Below are 24,163 nucleotides of genomic sequence, written 5' to 3'. Positions count from 1 at the left end.
TGAGCATTCGTTGACAATCTCCCAGAATTACGTCGCGCGCTTGCTTCTCACCCACAGACGGTGAGAGATAGATATGGGACGAGCGATGAATGATGGACGGGCGGATGGAGGTGATGCTTAGGCAGGGGCGACTTTATGAAAACTCACAGTCCGACTGTCTAATTGCTCCCGGCAGCTTCGACATGGCTCTCGACGGCGCACGCGATGGCCAGCTGCTCGAGTCAGCTGCCTCGGACTGGATCCTCGAGCGCGGCCAGGTATTTCCGTTTGGCGGCCGCGAGCTATTTGCGAACGCGCGCCACCCGAAAATAATGCCACGTGATGGCGTTGCAGCGAGCCGACCCTTGGACTCTTGGCTGTACATCGTCGACGAGTCTTTCATACCTCAACGACGCGCGTCCATTCGATGCCGTGGATTTGCACGCTTTCGATCCGGGCACACGGTACTATCGACGCAAAACGAAAAGCGTTACATTTCATTGCATTATATACAATCACTGCTCGCTGAGAAATGAGTATTGTTAATTCATTGTTAGACACAAGTTACATTTTTAGTGTAGGTTAGGCACGACTCACACCTTGCAGAATTATAATATCGTGTGTTAGTTTAATTGAATTGATGGTAGACGCGTACGGAAACTTTGTACTCAGAAGGTGGCGAAAATAGTCGCAGAAATCGCTAATAAATGAACATATTCATTGATTGTCCATTGAATGTGACGATCGTTAAGCGCATTCGCTCGCGCGAACCTCGAAAGTATTTGCTGTTTGATCGGATTAGCCAGTCGGCACTCACCAGTTTCGTCATTAATTCAACCAGCGTGACGCTCATTTATATTTAATGTTTAAAGTATTTCGAGCTTCGCGCTTAATATGAGCCAAACAAAAAACTAAAATAAAAACAAAACAAAACAAAACAAAAAATAAATATATATATATATACATATATATATATATATATATATATATATATATATATATATGTGTGTGTGTAAATGAGAAGAAAACAAAGAATAAAAGCCTCGTCGCCTCGTTGAAACGCCACTTCGTCGCCGCATGGACATTGCAGTACACGTGTACAGCAAGGTAATTAGCGCTCGACGGTTATAAATTTTCATCGGGAAAAGAGCTCCCGGGAATAGTAATCGATGCGTGACAACGAGCGACGTTAAGCAAATGATGGCGTTATGAACTGCAGTAAGCCTCTGATTGCCCGTTAAAATCGCTTACGCGCTTAGCTTAGCTTCGTTGTTAGAGTGTATGCGCTGGCGTATATGAATAGATAGATAATTGATAATAAGAATGATCAAAAACTAAAAACATCAAAGAGTTTGTTTGGTGTGTAGATGAGGTTACCTTCGGGTTCTTTGGCAATGACCGTGCTGCTCCGATCGACACCGCCCTTCTTATCCTCTGTACAACATATACACATACACATCACGGATACGACTATTATATGTCATCATAATATTCAATTTCTTTTAAAATTTCATTTTTGCATTAAGAGCCTATACATTTATTAGCGCACCTTTAATCCTTCTTTATTTTATCATCTGTTATTCTTAACTTTTTTATTTATAATATGGTTACAGTTTTATACTTTTAAGCCACTTACAGTTGCAATATAACACAACCTTAGCATATCTTTCACTAGCAGCTTCATATTCCAAACTCCATTTATATATTAACTTTATTACCATTCTCATATATAATGAAATAACCATTATTTACATAATAGTAGTATTGTTTATTGAAAAAACAAAAAACAAAAAAAAAAAAAAAAGAAAGAAGAAGAAGATAACAGCGTCAGAGAAGTTAATACAGGAATTATATAGTACAAAGCGCATGCAATAAATTATGTATAAATACTTTTATATAGATAATTTTCATTTCTTAAGGATATATTGCATAAGAAAATTTAATTGCAATCAACTATTTTTATAAAATTTTCGTTCCAACTTTCTATAATATATTTTTTTAGATATAACTTTTGAGCTTTTAAAAAGTGAAGAAAACATGCAAACAACTTAAATGTTTGATCAAGATTGTTATCCAATTAGATTTTGTCTGAAAAGACTAATGTGAAATAAAACTGTTGTTATTATACGCGTATACATGCGCGATAGCACACAAATACATTTGCGCGCGCACGCACAAATATACGAACAAACAGACATGTAAACTATAATTTATATATTTGAACTTCATACAGATCAAATGCAAAAGTGCGATTACGAGCTAAGGGGAGTAACAATGTGAAATTGGACCATATAAAATCTGGTGTTCATAAATCCATAACACCGGACTAGACGGACACGTGAGGACAAAAGTAAAGTAGTGCATTTTTGTATATTTTTTGTCATTGAGGTGTTTCTGAATATTGACACATAAATACGTTAAAAAAAAAAGGTTTTTGTCGAGCTACAGAATAAAGAAGAAAAAAAAAGAAATGAATTTTTTCAATTGATTGTAATTTTCATAAAATAGTAATGATGATCATTCCTGTTTGAATTTTATTTCTATCAAAAAGGCTCTTTCTGATAGAATAATGTATGTCAAAATATAAAAATAATTATCTCCTAATAAAGTGTCGGAACAGAAATGATATTTTTGTGAAAGTAAGCGAATGAAGAATAAGTTGAAATTTTGAAAAAGGCAATCATATAAAAATGCAGAATATTAAAGTGTAGATAACAGCTAGTAATAGTAATAAAACACAAATAATTTAATTTTGCTACTTTAATTTCGAATATTTAATCTATGTAAAATAAATGTTCATATATTTTAATTGTTACTTATTCTTTTCTTATTCACGTACATCAATAATTCATCTTAATTAAAAATCATGTTTATACATTGATACATTCAATCTACAAACTATCGTCCCTAAGGGACTTTATACAAATATATGCAATAAGTCGTATCTCGGTTAAGTTACTATTATTATATATATAATTTACTACCATTAATCACATATATTTTAGTTTTTCAAATATAAATTCTATTAGAGTAATAAATTTTGAGAATTGTAATGTTGATAAATTAAGTTATAGCTGTAGTCATTTTAATAAAATACTCATAAAATAAAATATAATATAAGATAGTAAGGTGTTTAGTAAGCTGAAAATAATGAAAATATACTGTATATATTTAACGATTAATTTAATGTATAAAAAGATAGATTTAATGACTGGGTGACACTAAGAATATTTATTATATGGCGTACGATGTTGTTTGGAGAAAGGATCGCGCATTAACTAATTATAATAACTTACAAAGTAACTTTTCCCATCTGTATTGCATGTACTATATACTATTCATTATAAATATCCTTTGTCAATACATCTTATAAAAATATCTAAAAAATCTATTAAAGTCTGTACTAATGCTGACCTTATAATCGGATTCACAATAGAACATAGTACGGTATAGGATAGATTTAAACACAGAATATACGGTAAATAGCTAAATATTATATTAGAGAAAAAAGGTCTAATAATTACTCGAATGTTTATTTGATATATTTTTATAACTCTAGGAATAATGATGATTTTTATGTCATTTTCCAGTGATATACAATAATAATAAAAATCTAACAAGCACAAAAACATAGAAAATCTATTTAGTGTTGAGTATGATTTATTGAAGCAACATTATTTATTCTTGGTAGTTGAAAGTGGTGGTCGATGCTTTGAGCCCGTCTTCAATGGATAATAAAAGAAATAACTAACATTTTTAATAATAGTAAAGAAAGAAAAAGACAAAGAAACCAGATGATCTGCGACCATTAATTAGCCACGTACTTCAGCATTAATCGCTTTTAATTCATTCCTCATTTCATTTACATGCGTGTTGATCGAAGACGTATAGAGTGCGTTTCAACTACGTGTTATGGATTTTTGAGCATCATTTCCAAAATTTTAAAATAATATCGATGCATAAAATTATACAGAGGGATCGCTATTATTTTTGTATCACAATTAAAAAAAAAAATTCAATTTTCTCATTGTCAATTTAGTCGGTAATTTAATCAGTGTCTCTGCATAACAACTGTTCTACTATCAATACTGATAATGAACTGAATATAAAATGGGGTGTAATTTATAAAATGGGGTGTATAAGGAAAATATTTCGTCATCATTTGTATTTATGGGTATGTTCTATGATGTATGATACTTGGCGCATTAAACACGATGGGGACACGTGCATAAGCTATATGCGGATTGGGAGATTATTAGACGCAAGATAAAGAAAGGTAGAAAGACAGATAACTGGTGACAAAGAGGGAGAGATACGGGAAATTACGAGATAAGGTATAGGGATGAGCAGAGCAAGAGAGAATAAATAGGTAACATACACGGAATACCAATGGAAATACATAAATGAGGCACTTGCGATCGTGCGTTAAACAAGGATGCCCGTATCATTCGTGTACACAGGTGCATGAGTGTGCAACCGTCAATGCACATACGTAATTGCACATATTTACGGGAAAACCAGATACTCTTGCGGCGCGAGCGACATTTATCATGGTATTTTTCGCTTATTGATTCGAGCCCGTCATTACACGGCATCGTCCACATATCGTCCATTCGTCAATGCATTCACAGCGACTTACATAGCGATCGAGTTTTTGTATCTTTACGCCCGATATGTAACGGAGCGCCAAATGGGTAAATGTACGTCACGACATGCTCGCAGATTTCGTTTGAGTAGTTTTGAGGTCGCGGTCGAATTATTATTGAAGATTGCAATTGAGCAAGAGCTTTCTGGTTTTAATAATCGCGTTTTGCTCGATGATTGGGATGGTGCGTGATTAATGATATGCTCGTTTGCATTGAGCATGTATGTGTATTATATTTATGTGTTTATGCGGGCTTACGCTTAGCAGTCGGATTTCAGTTTTTTTTTTTTTTAATTTGTAGAAATGATACTTATTTGATTTCGTAACCTCTTATTAATATATATATATATATGTACACACATACATACATGTTTATATATATATATATATATATATATATATATATAAAGAAGAATCAAAACTACGTTAAGTAACATGTAAGTGTGTTGAGCGCAATACAAGCAGTATTACGTGTTAGGCACGTATCAATTGAATAAATATTAATCTGGAGAGAGATTATTACAATTACATTACATGATTACAATTATGATTACAGCATGATTATGTGATAACTTTAAGAGTTTAAATGTAGAGACAAATAGAATGGCTATTTGGTGGTTATAATGTACTGCAGGTTATTAGATATACGTCAATGTCGTCTACAAGAGTACACAACGAGGGCTAATTACACACGTATGATAATGATAGTAGTCACAGATATCGAAAACAAGTTTTTTATGAATGAAGCAATTGAGATCTAAAATCTTTTATTGCTGTATTTGCATCAATAAAAGATAAATCTTTTCTCGTTAACTATTTTTACTCATTATTTATAATAATTTAAATACTACTGTACACTAACTGTAAGCTTATAAATTTCAGTAAAATACTTGATTGCAAAGCACCAAAACTGATAAATTAATAAAACTTTTATATCATTCACTATACTAAAAGTACCTATCGAAACTTTTACTTAAGATTATTATTGTTCATATATATAAATACACGCTCACGCACACTCACGCGCATATATATATATATATATATATGTGTGTGTGTGTGTGTGTGTGTGTATAAATTATAATTATATAAATTAATATTATAATTAATAACAGTTGTAAGTACGGTTATTTAAATTTACGTTCATATTAAATTTTATTAACAACAAATATTGGCAATTATTCAAAAAATCGCCAAATCTGTGAAATTTTTAGGAATTAAATTGATAATCCTACCTTTAACTTCTTCATCCTCGAGCGTTGTGCTTCCGTCGGTTGATTCCTTTACCTGCGAGCCCTTCTTTGTGATCATGCCTTTAGCTGAAGTACGCAAAACATTTCGGTATAAATTTAATGATAATTACAACGGAGCTCGACTCTTGTTATATTCATTGGTCGAGCTGCTTCATATTTCATTAATAATAATAGTAAACTAAAAATTAATACGGATAATACAATTGAGCAATTCCTCGCTCGAATCTATCACACGAAACAGCTATGTAATTTGCTTAAAACTATATAATACTATTCATAATATTTTAAATATAATATAATTTTAAAATCAACAAGAAGCAATTTAAAAAAAGTATATCCAGACGCGCGCGTACATATACATACGGACAATTATATATATATTTATATATAAATATGAATAGAAATACAATCACAGCTTGATTAAACAGAAACTGTAAGGCATAAACAATTATTTCAGTTGAACAGTGGACAAATATAGAAATAAATGATTTAGCGGACGAAGGGCTCAAAACATTTTACTATGCGACTGCGCATCTGTAACAATAGCACTATATTACTTCATATGTGTTTCAGCTCTACGTCCGATAAACTTTCTCTAAAACACTTTTTTTATCTGATTTGTGTGCGAACTGTTCCCATCACAGATACTTCGTTGTATGTAATAAAAAATATATATTCCGCTACATATTTCCGATGACTTCTATTCATCTCAAAGCAATGCAATTACAATAAATTTATAGCTGCGATGGTAACATTGATTTAAGCTTGGACCTTGCTCCTGAACATTTAGTTATATTAAGTTTATAATTATAATTAAAATAAAAACAAGCACTTAATAAATCGGAAGCAATCATTTCTATTTTAGATACAATAACGATAAATAAAATGCTTACTTCCATCTAATGTAAAAAAATATTGAAACTTTATATTTAAAGTATAAAAAATTAATTGAATTAGAAAATTTATAAAGAATTATATTTTAAAATGTCAGTTTTAATATTATATATGTTATAGGTAAGAGTTGGGCCAAAAGAAAGATAGAGGATTGGGAAGAATAAAATTGTGATTAAAAATTAATAGTCGGATAAATTCCTTAGCTTAAGTATGAAAGTTAGGTGAGTATTATAGCAATATTAGTATACACAAAACATGCTCATATTAATTATGAATGCTAATACTCAATTGTTCTACCGAAAGTATTGAAAATTTTTTTTTTTTTTTTTTTTTTTTTTTTATTGCGTCGTGCATAGACATTTAACATATTCATGCGTAGTGTCAGTTACATTACTATAGAAAGTGATATATTTAAATTATCAGTAGGTTATGATTAATTTACATTATTGAGAAAATTTGAAAAAAATCTATATTTAAGAAAAGGAGGTAAACATTATAATAGAACCCGAAATTAAAATTCTCAAATTGATTTTACTTCTTTTTTCTTTTGTTAAGTCATATATAAATAACTTTACGTTATTGTTGAATACTGTAAATAATAGCATATCTTTTAATAATAGACTAACGTTACAAGTCCTTGCGCATTGAAAATAATATACAATACCGACACAATTGCGTGATCTCCTATATCTATCATACAGCGTTTTGCAATTTTATTTAAAATAATTATTCGCCACAATCAAAGACCAAACATTTGTTTTGTATATTTATCTATAATTTTGAATTTAAAACGTAAGCTGAGAAAATTTCTCAATTTGTGCTTTACAATGGAACACTTTGAAGTATTAAAATATTTCACACAATCAGAATTTATAGGTATTTGAAAAGCTTTAGATTGCTTCTGTTCAAGTTGAACAAAATGAAAATATTTTTAATAGTTGAGCGATTCGCGGTTAGCACAGCAAGTCACGTTATTAAGATTGGTATTACACATCAGTCTGTTTTTGTAAAAGATTGTAAAAATATTTATAGTATGATTTTATAATATCGAGCTGGCATGCAAATGTTTTATTCTTTGGTCTTTATTTGCATGTAACTTACATGAAACACTTTAATTCATTGCATAGTAAAAGAAAATACATAAAATTGTTTTTAAAGACTGTATTTCGAAGGAAATTATCTAAACTGAATTCTTTATGTTCGTTAGAAAATGTTTGTAAATTTAAACTAAAAATGCGAAATAGTCGTTTATGATTAAAATATAATATTAGTACCTCCTTCCCTCAAATTAATCCTTTTATTTCTAAATGTACTAGACAGCGTTAGTTAAAATCATAAAATGTTTTAAACGGTCTGTTTCAAAAAAAAAAAAAGGTAAAACACGATTCTTACCACTCTCTTCAGATCACAGCGTGGATCACGTGATTTCGATTGGCGGTATAGTTGCAAATTTTGATTGGATTGATACACGAGTAGTAACAGGGTCAACGTAAGAAAACAAACGCAGACAACCTTATTATTAACATCGTTTACTTGTACATTTCGATTAGAAACATTAAACATGAATTTTTTTTTTATAAGAAAATGTTAGATTAGAAAATGTGTAATTTGTCAATAATATTGATTTATTCAGCAAGTCCGTATCGTATGTTTTGCGCGATCATTTCGTGATTTGTGTATATAAATAGTGAAAATATAATTAATTTAAAATGTTAAAATGTAAATGAATGGGTACGAATATCTAAGGCTCAAAAAGAATATTTCATATCAATGAACGACCGTACAATAAATTATTATTGATTGCGGTCATTCTTGAAGTGAAACAATAAATCTTTTATAAAACCAATTTAGCTCATGAGTCAGAATACGTGTTTTGAATAGAAAGTATTATGGTTGCAAAAGAAAAATCGAACATAGTCGTGAATGAATTTATAAGTTCGATTTTATAAGTTTTTATTATATTTTGCTTAATGAAATTAAAAAAAATATATTAAATGAAAAGTCAAAACGAAAATGCATTTGCTAATATCTGCACTTTTTAAATGTATATTTCATATTAAGTTTTATGTATATACATGATTTATAATTTACATTATGTAGTGAATATTAATATGCATATTTACATTCAACTTAAGCATTTGAAAAAATATACGAATGCATTATTTTTCATTTTCTATTCTATTTTATAACCGATAAATAGTTAAAAAAAAATAAAATAAATTGCAAACGTAATACAGGGTTTTAGATAAAAATTAGACTAATTCATTAATAAATAAATAGCATATAGAGTGCAGTTAGTTTGACAATAATCTCATCGATAAAAATTCGCCACTTCTAATTTGTCAAATGTATTAATGTCTAAATTTACACATCTAAAATTCTACTTGATATAAATAAAAATTTTTGATTTACAACAAGGATACCGAGGATGGGAATATTGCCGTAACAAAAGTATAATTATAAATAAGATCAAATTATAAAAATAATATTCTTTACACAGTGTTTATGATGTATAAGGAGATGGGAATTTCATGCTGAGTGCAGAAGTGCATTTGTACTTGTAAATGGTTTCGTGAAGCAGATTTGTCAATGTTAAAAATTTCAATTGTAATGAAATCATTGTAAATTCACTTCATAAAGCTGTAAGTAATAATATGTTTATTCCGATTTATTGAATAGGTGTATCCAATGTTTCACACTTTTTCAAGTAATTATGTATCGCACCGATGTTTTTAGCGTTGTATTATAGCTAATGGTATTATATATAATTATATTAACTTAAAAGTTAAATAGACATTTCGTACCTCCGACCCACTTCATGTCATAGATATGAAAATGGGAATTCAAAATCTTACAACATTAATGCATATTTTTAATATTTAAGAGAAAGTTTGCATTACATGTTTCCAGAATAAGATTTCCCAGCTCCATTTTTAAATATTACAAATGAAACTGTATATACTAGAGGCATAAGATTTTGAATTTGATAATGCAACTTTAATTAATTATATATATTTTTGCAACATTTTTTTTTTTTTTTTTTCTTAAAAAAAAAAAAAAAAAAAAAAAAAATGATAATTCAAAATTGAAAATGATTCACTGAATTTATTATATCTAATTATGCGACAAAACGAATGATTAGAGTTTGGCTTATGCAAATTATTTTCTTTCCATTTAATCCATTTTATTGTTTGCTCTTGACCTTTGTATGTATGTTATAATTATATTTTATACGAATATCTATTTATACGAATAGTGCAGTTGTATAATTCAAAAATATCAATAATAGAGGATACATATAATGCTTTAAAGTTAATGCATTATTATTTGTTTAAAAAATTTTTTAATTTAATATCACGTGCGCATAAAATAATAGTTACACAAAAGTAAAATTATAACCTTATGAGACTTATAAAATTTTAGAAATACTATAATATTTTAATCAAACATCACGTAATAAACTATTCTTCGTGTACTCTATATCTGCATCAATTTTTTAAGGTTTTTGAAAATTGAATAATTTTTCAGAACACCATTTAGAATTACCAGAAGTATCAATTTCACTTGATTATACACATTAAATTTACATCTGTACTATATATTATAATATCTGCATAAAAAAATTAAAATAAATACGTTTTTTATTCTAAGATATACCGATACATTACTACCTAATGTAATGCTGATTATGCTGGCGAAATATGATATTTGTATATATTTTGATAAATGCTTAACATGAATTTATATGGAAAAGAAATTGTTTATCTTCGAGTAGTGTAAACAGGAAGTACACTTGAAAACCGTATATAAAATTTAAAAGGTAATATGTCATGAAGATATAGTTCAAGAAATTGAAATTTTTATTCAATTTAAAATTCAGGAGGCCAGCTGAAATAACTTCAAACCTTTTAAAAATAATTTTTACTTTTTCATAAGCTTGCGATTATTCTAGCCTCGAGTTTCTCATTGTTCTACTTTCATGTTATGTTTTATGGTTGTTTCAACTTTTATGAGGCTTCATTTAATCGCTGATGCTACGATATCATGTATTGTAAGGGGTCGTCGTATAGCATGTGAGAAGGCAGCAGATGTGACTTACATGTGCAATGACATACATAGTTTTAGCAAATAGGTGTTTAAATCTGTATACATGTTCATCTGCTCAGGTGCCTTTGTGATTGGACTTAGGCTAACTGTGTATATACAAGAAACCCGAACAAAGAACAACTATTTTAAATATCCAATTGAATAAGAAATATTTTTAGTGCTATATTTACCTAATAATAATAATAATAATAATAATAATAATAATAATTATAATAATTATTATTATTATATACAATCTTGGAACATAATAAATAAAGAAGTTAAATGAGTGATTAAACCAAAGTTTTTTTAATAATTAATCTTAATGTCATTATATTCTTACACATAGAAAATAGTGAAAGGAAAACTAATTTAAATATTTTATCGATTATATTTAATAATTTAATGTTCTTATGAAATTTTATCTGTTTACGATCAATTTTTTTGACAGATACTGTATACATACTGTAAAATAATCTGCAGGTAAGTATATTGCGAGTAAACGATTATTATTTATAATTAAAACATGATAGCTTTGTGTCTTTTATACTGAAATTCACTTTTATGATGAAAAGAAATTTTTTAATAATTAAAATTCCACTATTAACGAATAATTTTTTATAAATTTTAATACATGCAGCTTTTAAGAACGAATAAACTATTTTCTTAAGAATACTTTATGTAATATCTAAATTTATGATTAAGGAAAATTTGAATACAAATTACCTAGTTATGAACCGTTATTTAAAATTATAATAGAAAATTTTTTTAATACGATATGCTAAATGTGATATGCTAATTGTAACTAATTATACAAACAATATTTATGCTTATAGACATGTGGAATAATTTCATTAGTTTACAAATATCTTTCTTATTTTAGCGTTTATATTTACATCATCTATTTATTTATTAAAGGAAGATAAACTGGTAATATTATATTGTAGAGAAGCTATTATGTACACATTTATAATCAAAAGAGAAAAAGAATGTATGAGATTTTCTATGTGATATAAAGGAGTATGAATAAGAATGAAAGTGACAAATATATAAAGAAAAGGAAGAGAAGAATAAATAGAAAGATATTAATAAAAGTGAAGTAACATGTAACAAATATTTGTTATTAGAAATATTAGAAATATTAGAAATATTAGAATAGAACAATCAAACGTTTGATTTTGTCTTATGAAAATTTCATGTAAAAGCGACTGGTACTTTATGCTCTACTCACCTATATACCTATAAAGTACATGTAATTATATAAAGATCCATGATTCACAACTACTCTGCTAAAGTAGGATCATTACCCTAGAGAGACGTTTCATGTGCCGGTCGATCGTTCAGCTCTCGAGAGACGTAATTACGAATATAATCGTTACTTTATATTATCGACTATATAGTGAGTAGAGTAGTGCAGAAGTATTTTTTTTCTTCTATTTTTTAATAGAATAAATGTGATTAAAGATATAAATTCAGTGAAGAATATTAAACGCGCGTGAGCATGTATCATACGTACAAAATATCATATTACTTGCCAGCGGTTTACAATCATTTAGACTTCCATTTGCTTGATATTTAATATCTCGAATTTATATAAATTAAATATTTGAGTATAAAAACGAGAGAAAACGATCAACCATTGGATATTTGTAAATTATATAATAATCGTAGCTTATTCAAAAACCAAATGAGATTTATCTATTTTGTCTTCGAATGATTATTAATCGAAAAAAACTTCAAGAATTTACGTAGCCATTTGTTATAAAAATAGTTAAGATATTTAATTCCAATAAAATACGATGTTGTTTTTGTTACGTCAAACGTTGAAGAAACGTATAAAAAATATCTGCAGAAATTTCGTCTAATTAATATATAATGTTGGTGGATTAATTTTATTTTTAGTCTGCCGACCGACAAAGCAAGCATACATAGTAGTCATCAGCAATACCAAACACATATCATTCACGTTTTGTCCCTTAGCCACAAGTGGACACATAGCTAACATTTTTTTTCAAATACGTACAGAAAATTTTATAGTTTATTTTTTAAATTCTAGAAAATATTTAATATTTTAAGGTAAATTACGATTTATTTTTGATTAGAAGAAATAAAGACAGAGATAGGCCTATCTATAGTCGCTATAGTATATAGTATTCTTATGACTGAACTACTTTTTCTATCAAATGCTCATTTAAATTTTTTTTTAAATGTTTTAGCCAATTTATATTATAAATAACAGATAAAAGTTACTTGTTGATATAATTTTATAAATTGCGAGGTTTTTAAAATGGCTTAAGTCCACTAGGGCTAATGAAGCATTAACCAGAAATTGATATGATTAATGTAGATGTATTTAGTGTATATTTAATACTTAAGAATTGAGGAATTTTTGGATATGCTACCTATATAATGGTCTATGTAAAGTGGGAATCAAGTGCATTGATGTATCTATATATATATATATATATATATATATATATATATATATGATGTAACTAAATTTAATGAAATTATGAACATACTTATAATATAAAATGCGCATGTCATTTGCGTGTTAAACGAGCACGGTACGATCTTTCATTTGTACATGATCTATGTACAGATGTACATAGTATGTTCTCGTGCTACGCGCATACACACTCTCTACATATTTAACCAAAAAAAATCTAAAGCCTCCTTATGAGTATTCTAGCCTCATACTCTTATCCCACTTTTATGAACTTAAACTGCGTTCAATTTAATTATAAGTTAATTAAATGCAAAATTTATAATTAATGTTTATACATTTCAGTCGTTTGAAACGAATAATAATAATATATATTCACAAAAGTAGCATAACAGTTAATGACATAATTTCTTGTCTACTTTTGATAATGCATAAATAATCATTTTGTCGTGAAAAATGAGGAAGTTATCGAGTAAAAATGAAAAGGAAAAAAAAATTAATAAAATGATATAAAAGAGCATTGGATTGAAAATGGCTTATCGAGAAATTTTTATCCATGAAATGCTGAAGAGGGCCGGAGATACTTACGTTGTGTATCATACTTACTGGAAAAGTTTCTTGTTGCCAGAATTGTTGTTAAAATAGCGACCTGCAAACAGACATATGAGCCTTCGTTTAAACTTTCTCTGACTTTTTAACAAAAGGAAGCGGCTGAGCTTGCGCCGAAATAAACTTTTAAGGAAATATGGTAACGAGGATTGTGAGTTGGATATTTTATTTTGGGAATTTAATTAATGAATGTAGTAAAGCAGCGTTTTCTTATTTATAAAGATGAGAATTAAATTTTCTAAATACACCTTGGGACTTGCTTTATCTTTATTGCAGATGAAGTAGTTGTGATTATATAAATCGTTTACGAAAATTGATCAAGTAGGGTATCAACGAGCCAAATAATTTTATATTTCTTATAGTGCAACGGAGTCTGTTGAATTTCATCAAAATGTAGACGCGATCAAAATGTATCCGAGGCAATTGCGAGGGGAAATTGGAAGAAAATTGCAAAACCGAGACGCCGGAATTATGGAGTTCGCGTGTAAGTCTTGAGAAGTGCCGGCAAATGCAGATTTCTCCTGAGTCAGATTTGAGGAAACGACTTGGCGAAGCAACCGATGAAAAATCTCGCGCCCACGATTTTAGATCCGATATTGAGGTAAATCATATGGCTAATCAATGTAGTGTAAATTATAAAAAAATTATTACTATTTTCTTTTTTCGCAATTGCTTAATGTATCAGCGTTAATTTGATTATTATATTACATTAAGTGCTCCCATGGCAATGCCACGAGCGGCGGAAAACATCGACTCGGTTAACGCGTACTCGGCGAATATCTGAAATCCCTGTGATGTAGAAAGGCATTCATTATTCGATAATGGCGAAGAGCCCGAGTCCATCATCCATAAACATTGCACGCGCGCTTGTGATAAAGCGACACTGGCGCCGACACGTACACGTATTCGGTAGTAATATCATCAGCAGTTATGGTTTCTCAAGGTGCTGCAGATATGCGATGTGGTTATTGAATTATCGTTGCAATACGTTGTTCGTACGTTAATCGGCTCCCAACCACATACCGTCTCACAATGTTGATTAGTGACGCCATAATTTCATTTTAAACCCTCCTCGGCTCACCGCAAAATTCGATTTTCTTGTTTCCTATTTTTCTCGCCTCACGTCGTTATAGTTATTCTTTATGACTCTCGCAAAGATAAGGAGTACGGATAATGTGACGTGTAATGTGACCCACTAAGCAACGCATTTGCATGCAGTTTAGTTATTTAAACTAACGAGGAACTTGTATTACTTATTTACTATGTATTTCTACCTCTATCATAGCAGTTCGTTTGAACCCTAAATTCAGAAAATTAAAATTTTTATTGAATTCATTGAATTATCAATTTTAACGATACTTATTAAAATTCTAATATATACTTTAAGTGTTGTTTTTTTCATATGGAACTATCTAAATTATCACCATGAATTTAAAAATATTTTATTTAACGGTAGAATTTTTTGTAAATTATTTGTTAAGGATTAATCATTTGATATAAAAACTGTACCGTATATAAGATAAATCAAATATTGTAGATTATATTTTTATCGAAGTGAATAAAATTTATTAATATAATTTCTATCGTATAAAGCACTTTACCTAAATGATAAAAAAGACAATATGATAGTAAGAAAAAAAGACAAACTTACTTTTAATTTGCGCCTGGCATTGAATTTCTTCAAACAGTCAACAGTCTGTTGTCTATGTACCACAGACGCGACGCGTTCACGTTGCTGAGAAAAAAGTAACGACATTTTATAAGAAAAATTAATAACGTAACCATCATATGTTTCGAATGATATACATAAGTGTATGTATGTGAGAGAGAGCGAGAGAGAGAGAGAGAGATAGAGACGTAAAAAAAGAAGAATGAACTCACGCAGATCCAGGGATGCTTGAGGGCTTCGTTGGCTGTAATCCTTTTAGTCGGATTCACCGTCAACATTTGATTGATAAGATTTTTCGCTTCTGGTGTAACGGTATCCCATTCTGGTGTTGGATACTGAAATAGATTATGAAGTCAAATGTATTATGTAAAAATGTAACCAAGGACAATTGTAGGATATATTATTAAATAATATGTTAGACATGACTTACGTCGTAGGAGCCGGACTTAATCTGTGCATACAATCGGTGTTGATCTTCATCCCAAAATGGAGGGTAACCAACTAGTAGGATATAAAGGATAACTCCACAGGCCCAAATATCCACTGGCTTGCCATAAGACTCTTTCTTTAGTACCTCCGGACTCAAGTAGCCGGGCGTTCCCGCGAAACCTAGGTAATTCCATAAATCGATCGATTTATCGATCGATACAATTAATTACAGTGCTTACTTGAATATGTTTAGAAATGTAGTTTCATCTTAATGCTATGAGTTATTGTCAATATCGTTATGGGAAAATTGTAATATCTTATAAATGTCAAGATGTTTTTACAAACAAATATGCGATGAAAGTAAATGATTTTTAATTAATTTTAGTTTTACCATCAAATAGCTCTTATAAATAATCTCGACATAATGAGAATAATACTACACTATATAATGTATTTGAAAACTGAAGCACCCGATATTTTCATAACAGTAATAACAATAGTTAATATTTGTAATAAATTTAATTTTATGTAAAATATCCCTTTAATAATTCAACGAACTTTCCTTTAAAGTCATGAATAATTAAAAATGTAAACGTTCAATACACGTTTACTTTATAAAAATATTACATTGTATGATAATATTGTAGAACATTGCAGGAACTTGGACGGAAATGACAATAATTTTTTGTTAATTAAAACTTCATTAGAGAGACAAAATGGCATTTTTATGAGCACGTAGAGGCTACTGATGATATTGTCATGAGAAAACTTCCAAATCTTCTAAAGCGATGAATTACAATTATGCCAATAATCAGTAGCCAATCAATTTATGATGGTGCTCGGCGAAAGCATAAAAAAAGAGAGGGTGAAAGTGGCTTAACTTACCATACCATGCTTGAAAGTCTCCCTGTACCTCTATCGCTAATCCAAAATCAGCCAACTTGACGGCGGCTCCCTTGGCCTTGCTCGCTAAGAGCAGATTTTCGGGCTAGAACGAAGCACTCAGAATCATAAATCAAATTGCGGCCATTGGCACCAACGCGTTTTACAATATGATAATCGCGGAAATTCTTCTCGGTTGCAGAGAAATTTTAAAGAGACGGGAGAAAAATAGCGGGAAGGAGGGGCGGGTGGTGCTGGTAACTCTACCTTCAGATCTCTGTGCACGACACCGTTGTAATGGCAGTGGTGGACGCTCTCGAGGATTTGTTGGATGCAGTGCGAGGCGTCGGCTTCGCTGTAAAATTCCCGGGCGACGATGTCCTCGAAGAGTTCACCACCGGTGACCCTGCAAGTTGTGCGCAAAACGTGAGCACTTCCCATCGGTCGAGTACACTTATTATCTAAAGCTCCTGTCGTCGAGATACTTACAAGTCGAAGACGAGGTAATGGTAGTTTTCTTCTTGTATACTGTCGTGTAGTCTTACTGCAACAACAAAGAAGATCGAGTTTAAATTTCCACCATGTCTGTACTTGGAAATTCGGATTATTTAGCGCGGCTCAACGAGTCGTTAAAGAAACTTTTACTTTAAATTACTTTTCAATCTATACATTAAAATCGCTTCTCCATTAGGATCAATTTTAAATGGCATTGACTAAGTCTCCCATCGATATAGTGATGTTTTCTACTTGGAAATTGGTAAAACTTACATAATAATCAATGAATTTACAATATGAACTTATTTATTGAGCAACAGCTATTATAGAATTAAATAATACTTATAAATCAAATTTAATAAGACGATGATCACGATGAAAAATATATTTATACTTACTAATTATAGTTACCAATATCTTTTTCAAAAATATCTTTATTAAGGAAAAGGCTATTAATATTCTATTTGAATGTCCAAAATTCTGGTGCATATGCACCAGCTGGAATTTAAAATAATAGAATCCATCCTTCATAGTTTAAATATAAGTTGCAAATTCAATAGAGAATCCAGAAAATGGACAGGCCACGCCGTTTTCATAAATAAACTTGCTTTAGCTTCGAATTCCATAAAATTTTAAGTATACTAAGTAATGTTCATGGTAGACAAAAATAACAAGATATATTAAAAAATAATGTTAAAGAGAAAGTATTACAGAAGCCATTAACTAAACATATAAATATTTTATTCCTTTTTATGAACCAATGCCTAATTTTTTCGAATTATATTTGACTTTGTGGAGATCGTATAAATCCTCTTATATTTACATATATTAAAGCTCAAAACAAAGTAAGAAGAAATTATTATATTATAATACTGTATTTTCCGTAAATAATTAATTAAGTATGTATTTTAATGTATTTGAAGAGCATTGAATGTTAATTTTTATAAATTCTCAATATCTTACAAGCTATTGCAAAGTTTTTTTTTCCATGCGCGCATTGCAACGAAAAGAATAATAAACGAATACCGTTGATAGATATATCAGATGTCAGACATTATATTTTTTTTCTACACAACATCTTGTATACAGCTTCAGTGTAATTTTATATAAGAATATTATTTTCAAAGATGTAACGTCATAATATTATAAATATTAATTTAAGTATTTTATATATCGCAAGCATAATACGAGGAAATATGCATTTTTTGCGAATTTTCCATATTTATAAGAATATGTATACGAAATAAAAATGCCTTGATAGATTTTCCCGATGTTTACTTGGCACAAAGTCATAAGTTTTAAAAACCATTTCAATTTTTTGATATTTTCTGTAAAATACTGTCTACTTATAAGCAACCTTACGAGCATTTAATTCGTGGATCACTCTGAAATAAGACAATTCATGCCAGACACCTGTAATTAAACGTATATTTATATAAACAGTTTGTGGCGACCCATCGGTTATGTTCCGGTCTACGCGGACCTAAGCAGCGTCCACGATAATGTCGACGACAATCATCAGCCCCTGACACATACAAGGGCAGTAAGGTGTCAATTAATCCTTGTTGAGCCGTTTGAGCGGATAACCGGAGTAACGTTTGCCTCAGCTTTACGGGACCACGACCGCGTATAATTCGTGCTTTGCATAAGCAATCCCGTAATAGCCTCTTTCAGTTTTCCCGTTAAGTACCTGCTTCAAGCTCCAACCTGTATTCATCCATATTATTGCAACCTTCGCACTTGCACTTCGTCGTACGTCAGTCAGTTACATTCTATATATATATCGACAGATTTTGAAGAGTCAATCGGTAGCTACGTGATTCTCGTTAAAAAGTAAACAAGAACATTGGTTGGAAGGTTGGAAGTTGCCAAAACCAGAAATAAAGCCATCTATCTATAAATACAATATTGAATTAAAAGTTAAAAAGTCCGCAATCGTTCTTACCCAATATCAACCTTTAGCACAATTTGTCTTCTTCCTAAAATGAACATCCTCCAAAGATATATTACGTTCAGGTAAAAGCCATAAGTCAGTTTTAAAACTTCGTCATTTTTATTAATAGTCACAAATGCGCCAATTGTGATCACAAACTAACTCCGGAATCTGTTGTTGATCAACAACAATTGCTTTCCACCGACTAGATCGCGGCCGATTAGCTGATCAATCACATGAACATTAGCTGTTCATTAGCTGCTCTTTCGCACGAGATCAAAGATCGAAAGTAGGATGAAGTAACGACGCCCATTAGTGTTACGTACACGGGATGAGGATGAAAAGTTGGCCGAACGCTGGTGGGAAACATCGGCTTGAGGAACAGAAGCGACGGCGTGATACGGCAAACGTGATACTACCTCGATTCGCGAGCTAATCGATATTACGTTCATCGATTAAATGTCGGTATAATCGGAAAGAGAAGAAAATACATGGCTTGCATTCGTTAACCACTGATCAATACTCGATGGTAAAATAATCTCAACAGCTAGAGTGAACTCTCTTCGAATGCTCTGAAATGGAGTGGAAGCGCTAATTTACTACCGAGACGCAATCGGAAAAATACTACACAACTCAGACTGGCTCGCAACCTTATGAATTATGGATTCGCGGACTTTATGATGAATAAATAGGCGGATATAGAGCGGAGAGCGCGACCAACGTCGTGCTATTGAAATGCATCTGTTGGATAATCTAGAGGCAGATTTGCCGAGCTTTACTTACTACGCGCGTCGTGGTAACTTTATGAAATATAATTCGTTCGCTATGCTCGGTAAAGCGCGATATATTAGTAAAATGATGGAGACACTAAGGTTATTTTTAATTATTTCTTTTCCATTTCCTCCTCTGCATTAAATATATATATATATATATATATATATATATATATAGAGAGAGAGAGAGAGAGAGAAAGAGAGAGACATACATATAGAGTTACTAAAAAAATAAAAGCTACGAAATTGTTTTGAAAGTCAGCGTCTCCCGAGCTACGTTCATCCGGACGCTTACGACGGCGCCGACGAATCGAATTTACGCTCAATTATTTGGAGCAAGATCCAGCGCTGTCGGTCGTCTATTATTGCAACCTTTCCTAATCGAAATTCATCCAACTCCGAGGAGTGGGTACACGCGTTCCTGCTGGGCTCACTCGTTTTGCAGTAGATGAGGCTGCCAATGTGACGTGCTGATGCACAGGCGCACGCACGGGAAGAGCGCGGAGGTGGTATCGATTTCTCCGGGCGAAGACGCGCGAGTCGTCGAAAGGAAATGAAGCTCGGCTAAGCGATTACTCGACGAGGCAGACAAATTTATCCGAGTGGTTTGAGCAGACGCGCAAAGTCGACCAGTGGAATGAAAGAAGACAAACTCGCAGTGTCAAAGAGAGCTGGTGCTTTCTCCGCAAAGCGACGGAGTAGATTAGAAAGGCGGGGGTGTTGCAACCAGTTTATGGGCGAGGTGTAGGGTGAAGAAAGGGGAAAATTGAGGTTGAAAGCAGGCTACTGTGGTAGTCAGAGGAGGATAAAATGTCGAGTATTAATCTATATATCTATACTTATTGCTACCACAGGGCGCTTTTATCTTTGGAAAAACTCGAGTCGTCCGCAGTGGTTCTTGCGCGTTCTCTTTAAAAGAATATTACAAGACGATGAATTTTTTTTTCCTTAGCCTTTCAATTACATTTTTCTATTTTTCCATTTATTTTCATCGATGCTTCCATTTCCTTGACTTTCATATACATGGAAAATCTATTTTTATATCTTACGCTATTAAATGCTTTAACATTATATTATGTATTTTAAACTTTTTATTCTAATTGTACAATGATAATTATTGTGATTGAATATTGTGATGAAAAATGTGACAATTATATGATTATTCTTAATTTATTATTTTATAATTATAAAATAATTATTGAACTTTCTAATAAATTCCTTTATAAATTGTGTTTGTTTAAGATTGTCTATTATTAACAGCTAAGTTTGACTGCTTTTATTATAATATAAAAGAAAAAAAATTATACATTATTAAACTAATTATGATATACTTTATGACTTTTTAAATGATTCGTAAAATAAAATGATCTAATAATATTCTATATCTTTTGTTTTTGTATAAGAAGACACCAAAGAGAAATCTAAATACAAAAATTATCATTAAAAATTAATTACTTGAAATAATCGGATCATGTGTCAATGTCCTTGTTTAATTATTATTATTATATACTTAAATTAAGTAAACCTAATTTTATTAAAATATAATATTTAGAAATAAATATTATTTAATAATTTAAAAACAGCAAGACATCTTGTACTAAAAAATATCTTATATCCACGAAATATTTAAATATTCCTTTCAACTTTACCTTAAATTACAAAATCATTAAACTGGTGTCGAGTTTCAATATGTTTATATCTATGAATAACAATCTGTTAATTTATCAGTTTTTGTTTTTTAATATTGATATAAAAAAGAAAAATTCAAAGTATTTCATTAATATCAGTTATCATTTTTATTAATTTTGGTTAAACAGACTTTTTGTGGAGTTATGTCTTTGAAACGTTTCTTTCCAAGACATCAAAAGAATACCAGGCAGTTTTCTTTATTTATTTGTAAAAAAAAAAAACTAAAGAAATGAATTGTATTAATGTCGATAAACGTTGATTATGCAAAAGAATAAAAAATTGCAACGGAATAGAAAATTAAATAAACCATATATTAATATAAATTATACTTTGGAATTATAACTTACAACTTAATTGGTACGTAAGAGGATTATTTATAAAAATAACATAACATATGGAATTTTCATTGTTTAATGTATTAATGCTTTGGTTTAATATATTGATGCTTTGGTTTTTGAATTGCTGTTTCGTAACTAAGACAACGTGTGTCAAAAATTAATTTAAAAATATACATTGACGTTGACTTTTTGAATAGTAGTTTATTTGGGCGATAATTTTCTCGGTGTCATAATAAATAATCCAAGCATTTAATGTACAATATTAAAATATATGACAGAGAATGAGAAAGCGAGGCTCCGGAGGGAGGAGAAAAATTGTCGTGAGACTCTGATTTATATAGTAGGCTGGAATCAGGAATATTCAGCCGACGTGGGCGAGAAATAAATAATGGCACAGAGGCGAGTGTTTTGTTCAAGGGTTCCAGGGCACGTCGCCTGGTTGTTAAAAGAACCCCGGCAAAGTTTCGAGAGGTCCCGCGTGGTACTCGCCAACGCGATGCAAATCATTAAAAGTACATCGGCTTCTCGATGATACGGTCATTTATAATTAAAGAAAGGGAAGCACAGTAGGGGGAGAGAAAACGAGTGGATGAGGGAGGGATGCTCGTCGCCCACCACTGGCACACACCCAAAAGACTCGTCTTCGAGTTCATTCTCGGCTTCGGGTGATGGACGACATTCGTATGCACCAGACATCATTGGTCAAGGACAAGCTCTTGTCAGAGTATCACAATTGTGCGTACTCCCACCGGTTCCGTCATCCTGCCACGAAGATATTCCTATTTCGACAACTCGGCGGCCCCATTTAAAAAAAATTTTTTTAAGATAAACATATAATACCGACCAACTACGTAGTAAAAAGAACATATCGATCTGTAACCACACAATGTATAAGAATAATATCGCGTCTTAATTTTTTCGGATTTATATATATATATATATATATATATATATATATATATATGTAGGCAAGCATTCTTGGTTTAACTTTCACTCGAGAAGAAAAAAAACATGAATAATAATTGATTTTTAAAAAGACGATTATCACCTTTGATGTGTTACTATCTTAGGAATGAATGGACATTACCCATTGAATAGTTTATTTTTTTCTTAAAAAAAATCGGTTTACAGAATAATATAATGAGAATATCACAACGACTACATAATAATGTATTATTATTTCTATCTATAAAATATTGAATAGAATATTCTCAGAAATATGTAGATCGCTCTGCATTAACGTATCACTTAATCTGCAAAATTTACATAACGAAGAAGACTGAAATTACGCGTGTCGGACCTCTCTTTCTTACTTAAAAGAACAAGAAAAAAAAAAGAATTTTCATGTGTTAATAAGTCTTGCGGAATATTTATCCCGGCTTTGCGTGTAGAATTATTCCCGTGCTCTGCTTGATAAAAAAAATGCCGGGATTTTGTAGGTGGCTTATAGCGTTAGCCGAACAACGCCTCTGTCTATTACAGGGATTAGCGAATGCGCAGGCGGCAGCCGCAATAGCGCACTGGCGCAATACCACATACAATAACACAGGTGCAAATATTATTAATGCTGGCGAGTTGGAAGTACCAAGGAGTGACGGTGCGCAGGCGCGATCGGACCTACCTACCTTTCTACCTTCCCCGTACGCTATATTTGCTAGTATTGGTGTCGTAAATGGCGTAGTCTGCACCGTTACGGCGGCCCTCCTCTTATCTCGATCTCGTTCTTGCGCCATCCGAAATCGGGTCGAGTTTCGACCCCAAGAAAGAACCCCCCGTCGTGGCAGTAGCACAATAAGTTTTTGTAATCTACGCTTCCTTAGATTCCGTCGACTTCAATTAGCTCGGGCTTCCGGAGGAAAGTTTCGGCTAGTAGAAATGAGAAGCCGCGAGTTCCCACTCCTCATTTGCTTGCCAAGTACTTTGAAGCTCGGCTCTGCATGGCCAAGGAGAATTTCACCGTTCGTTCGGAATATGCCCCCGAGATAAAAGAATAAGATAGACGAGAGAGAGAGAGAGAGAGAGAGAGAGAGAGAGAGAGAGAGA

General features: G+C 31.2%; 1 protein-coding gene across 9 annotated transcripts in view; it reads right to left on the bottom strand.

The window, feature by feature from the left end:
• Window positions 1-24,163, bottom strand: part of CaMKII (Calcium/calmodulin-dependent protein kinase II) — a 103,017-nt gene that overhangs the window by 13,990 nt on the left and 64,864 nt on the right. For 3 of the 9 annotated variants that reach the window (XM_011501876.1, XM_011501881.1, XM_011501882.1), the window contains exons 4-13: window positions 17,382-17,436; window positions 17,160-17,298; window positions 16,896-16,998; window positions 16,012-16,190; window positions 15,794-15,916; window positions 15,564-15,647; window positions 13,910-13,952; window positions 8,164-8,169; window positions 5,860-5,943; window positions 1,357-1,413 (exon numbers count right to left, since the gene is read on the bottom strand). In XM_011501876.1, the coding sequence (XP_011500178.1) occupies window positions 1,357-1,413; window positions 5,860-5,943; window positions 8,164-8,169; window positions 13,910-13,952; window positions 15,564-15,647; window positions 15,794-15,916; window positions 16,012-16,190; window positions 16,896-16,998; window positions 17,160-17,298; window positions 17,382-17,436 (873 nt within the window). The remainder of the gene's footprint in view (window positions 1-1,356; window positions 1,414-5,859; window positions 5,944-8,163; window positions 8,170-13,909; window positions 13,953-15,563; window positions 15,648-15,793; window positions 15,917-16,011; window positions 16,191-16,895; window positions 16,999-17,159; window positions 17,299-17,381; window positions 17,437-24,163) is intronic. The other 6 variants (XM_011501879.1, XM_011501880.1, XM_011501884.1 and 3 more) reach the window with 3 other exon arrangements.

The sequence above is a fragment of the Ceratosolen solmsi genome, unplaced genomic scaffold (assembly GCF_000503995.2).
Source record: "Ceratosolen solmsi marchali unplaced genomic scaffold, CerSol_1.0 scaffold23, whole genome shotgun sequence".
Taxonomy (NCBI): domain Eukaryota; kingdom Metazoa; phylum Arthropoda; class Insecta; order Hymenoptera; family Agaonidae; genus Ceratosolen; species Ceratosolen solmsi.
The sequence above is the reverse complement of the archived record's forward strand: the minus strand, read 5'-3'. Positions and strand labels throughout refer to the sequence as shown.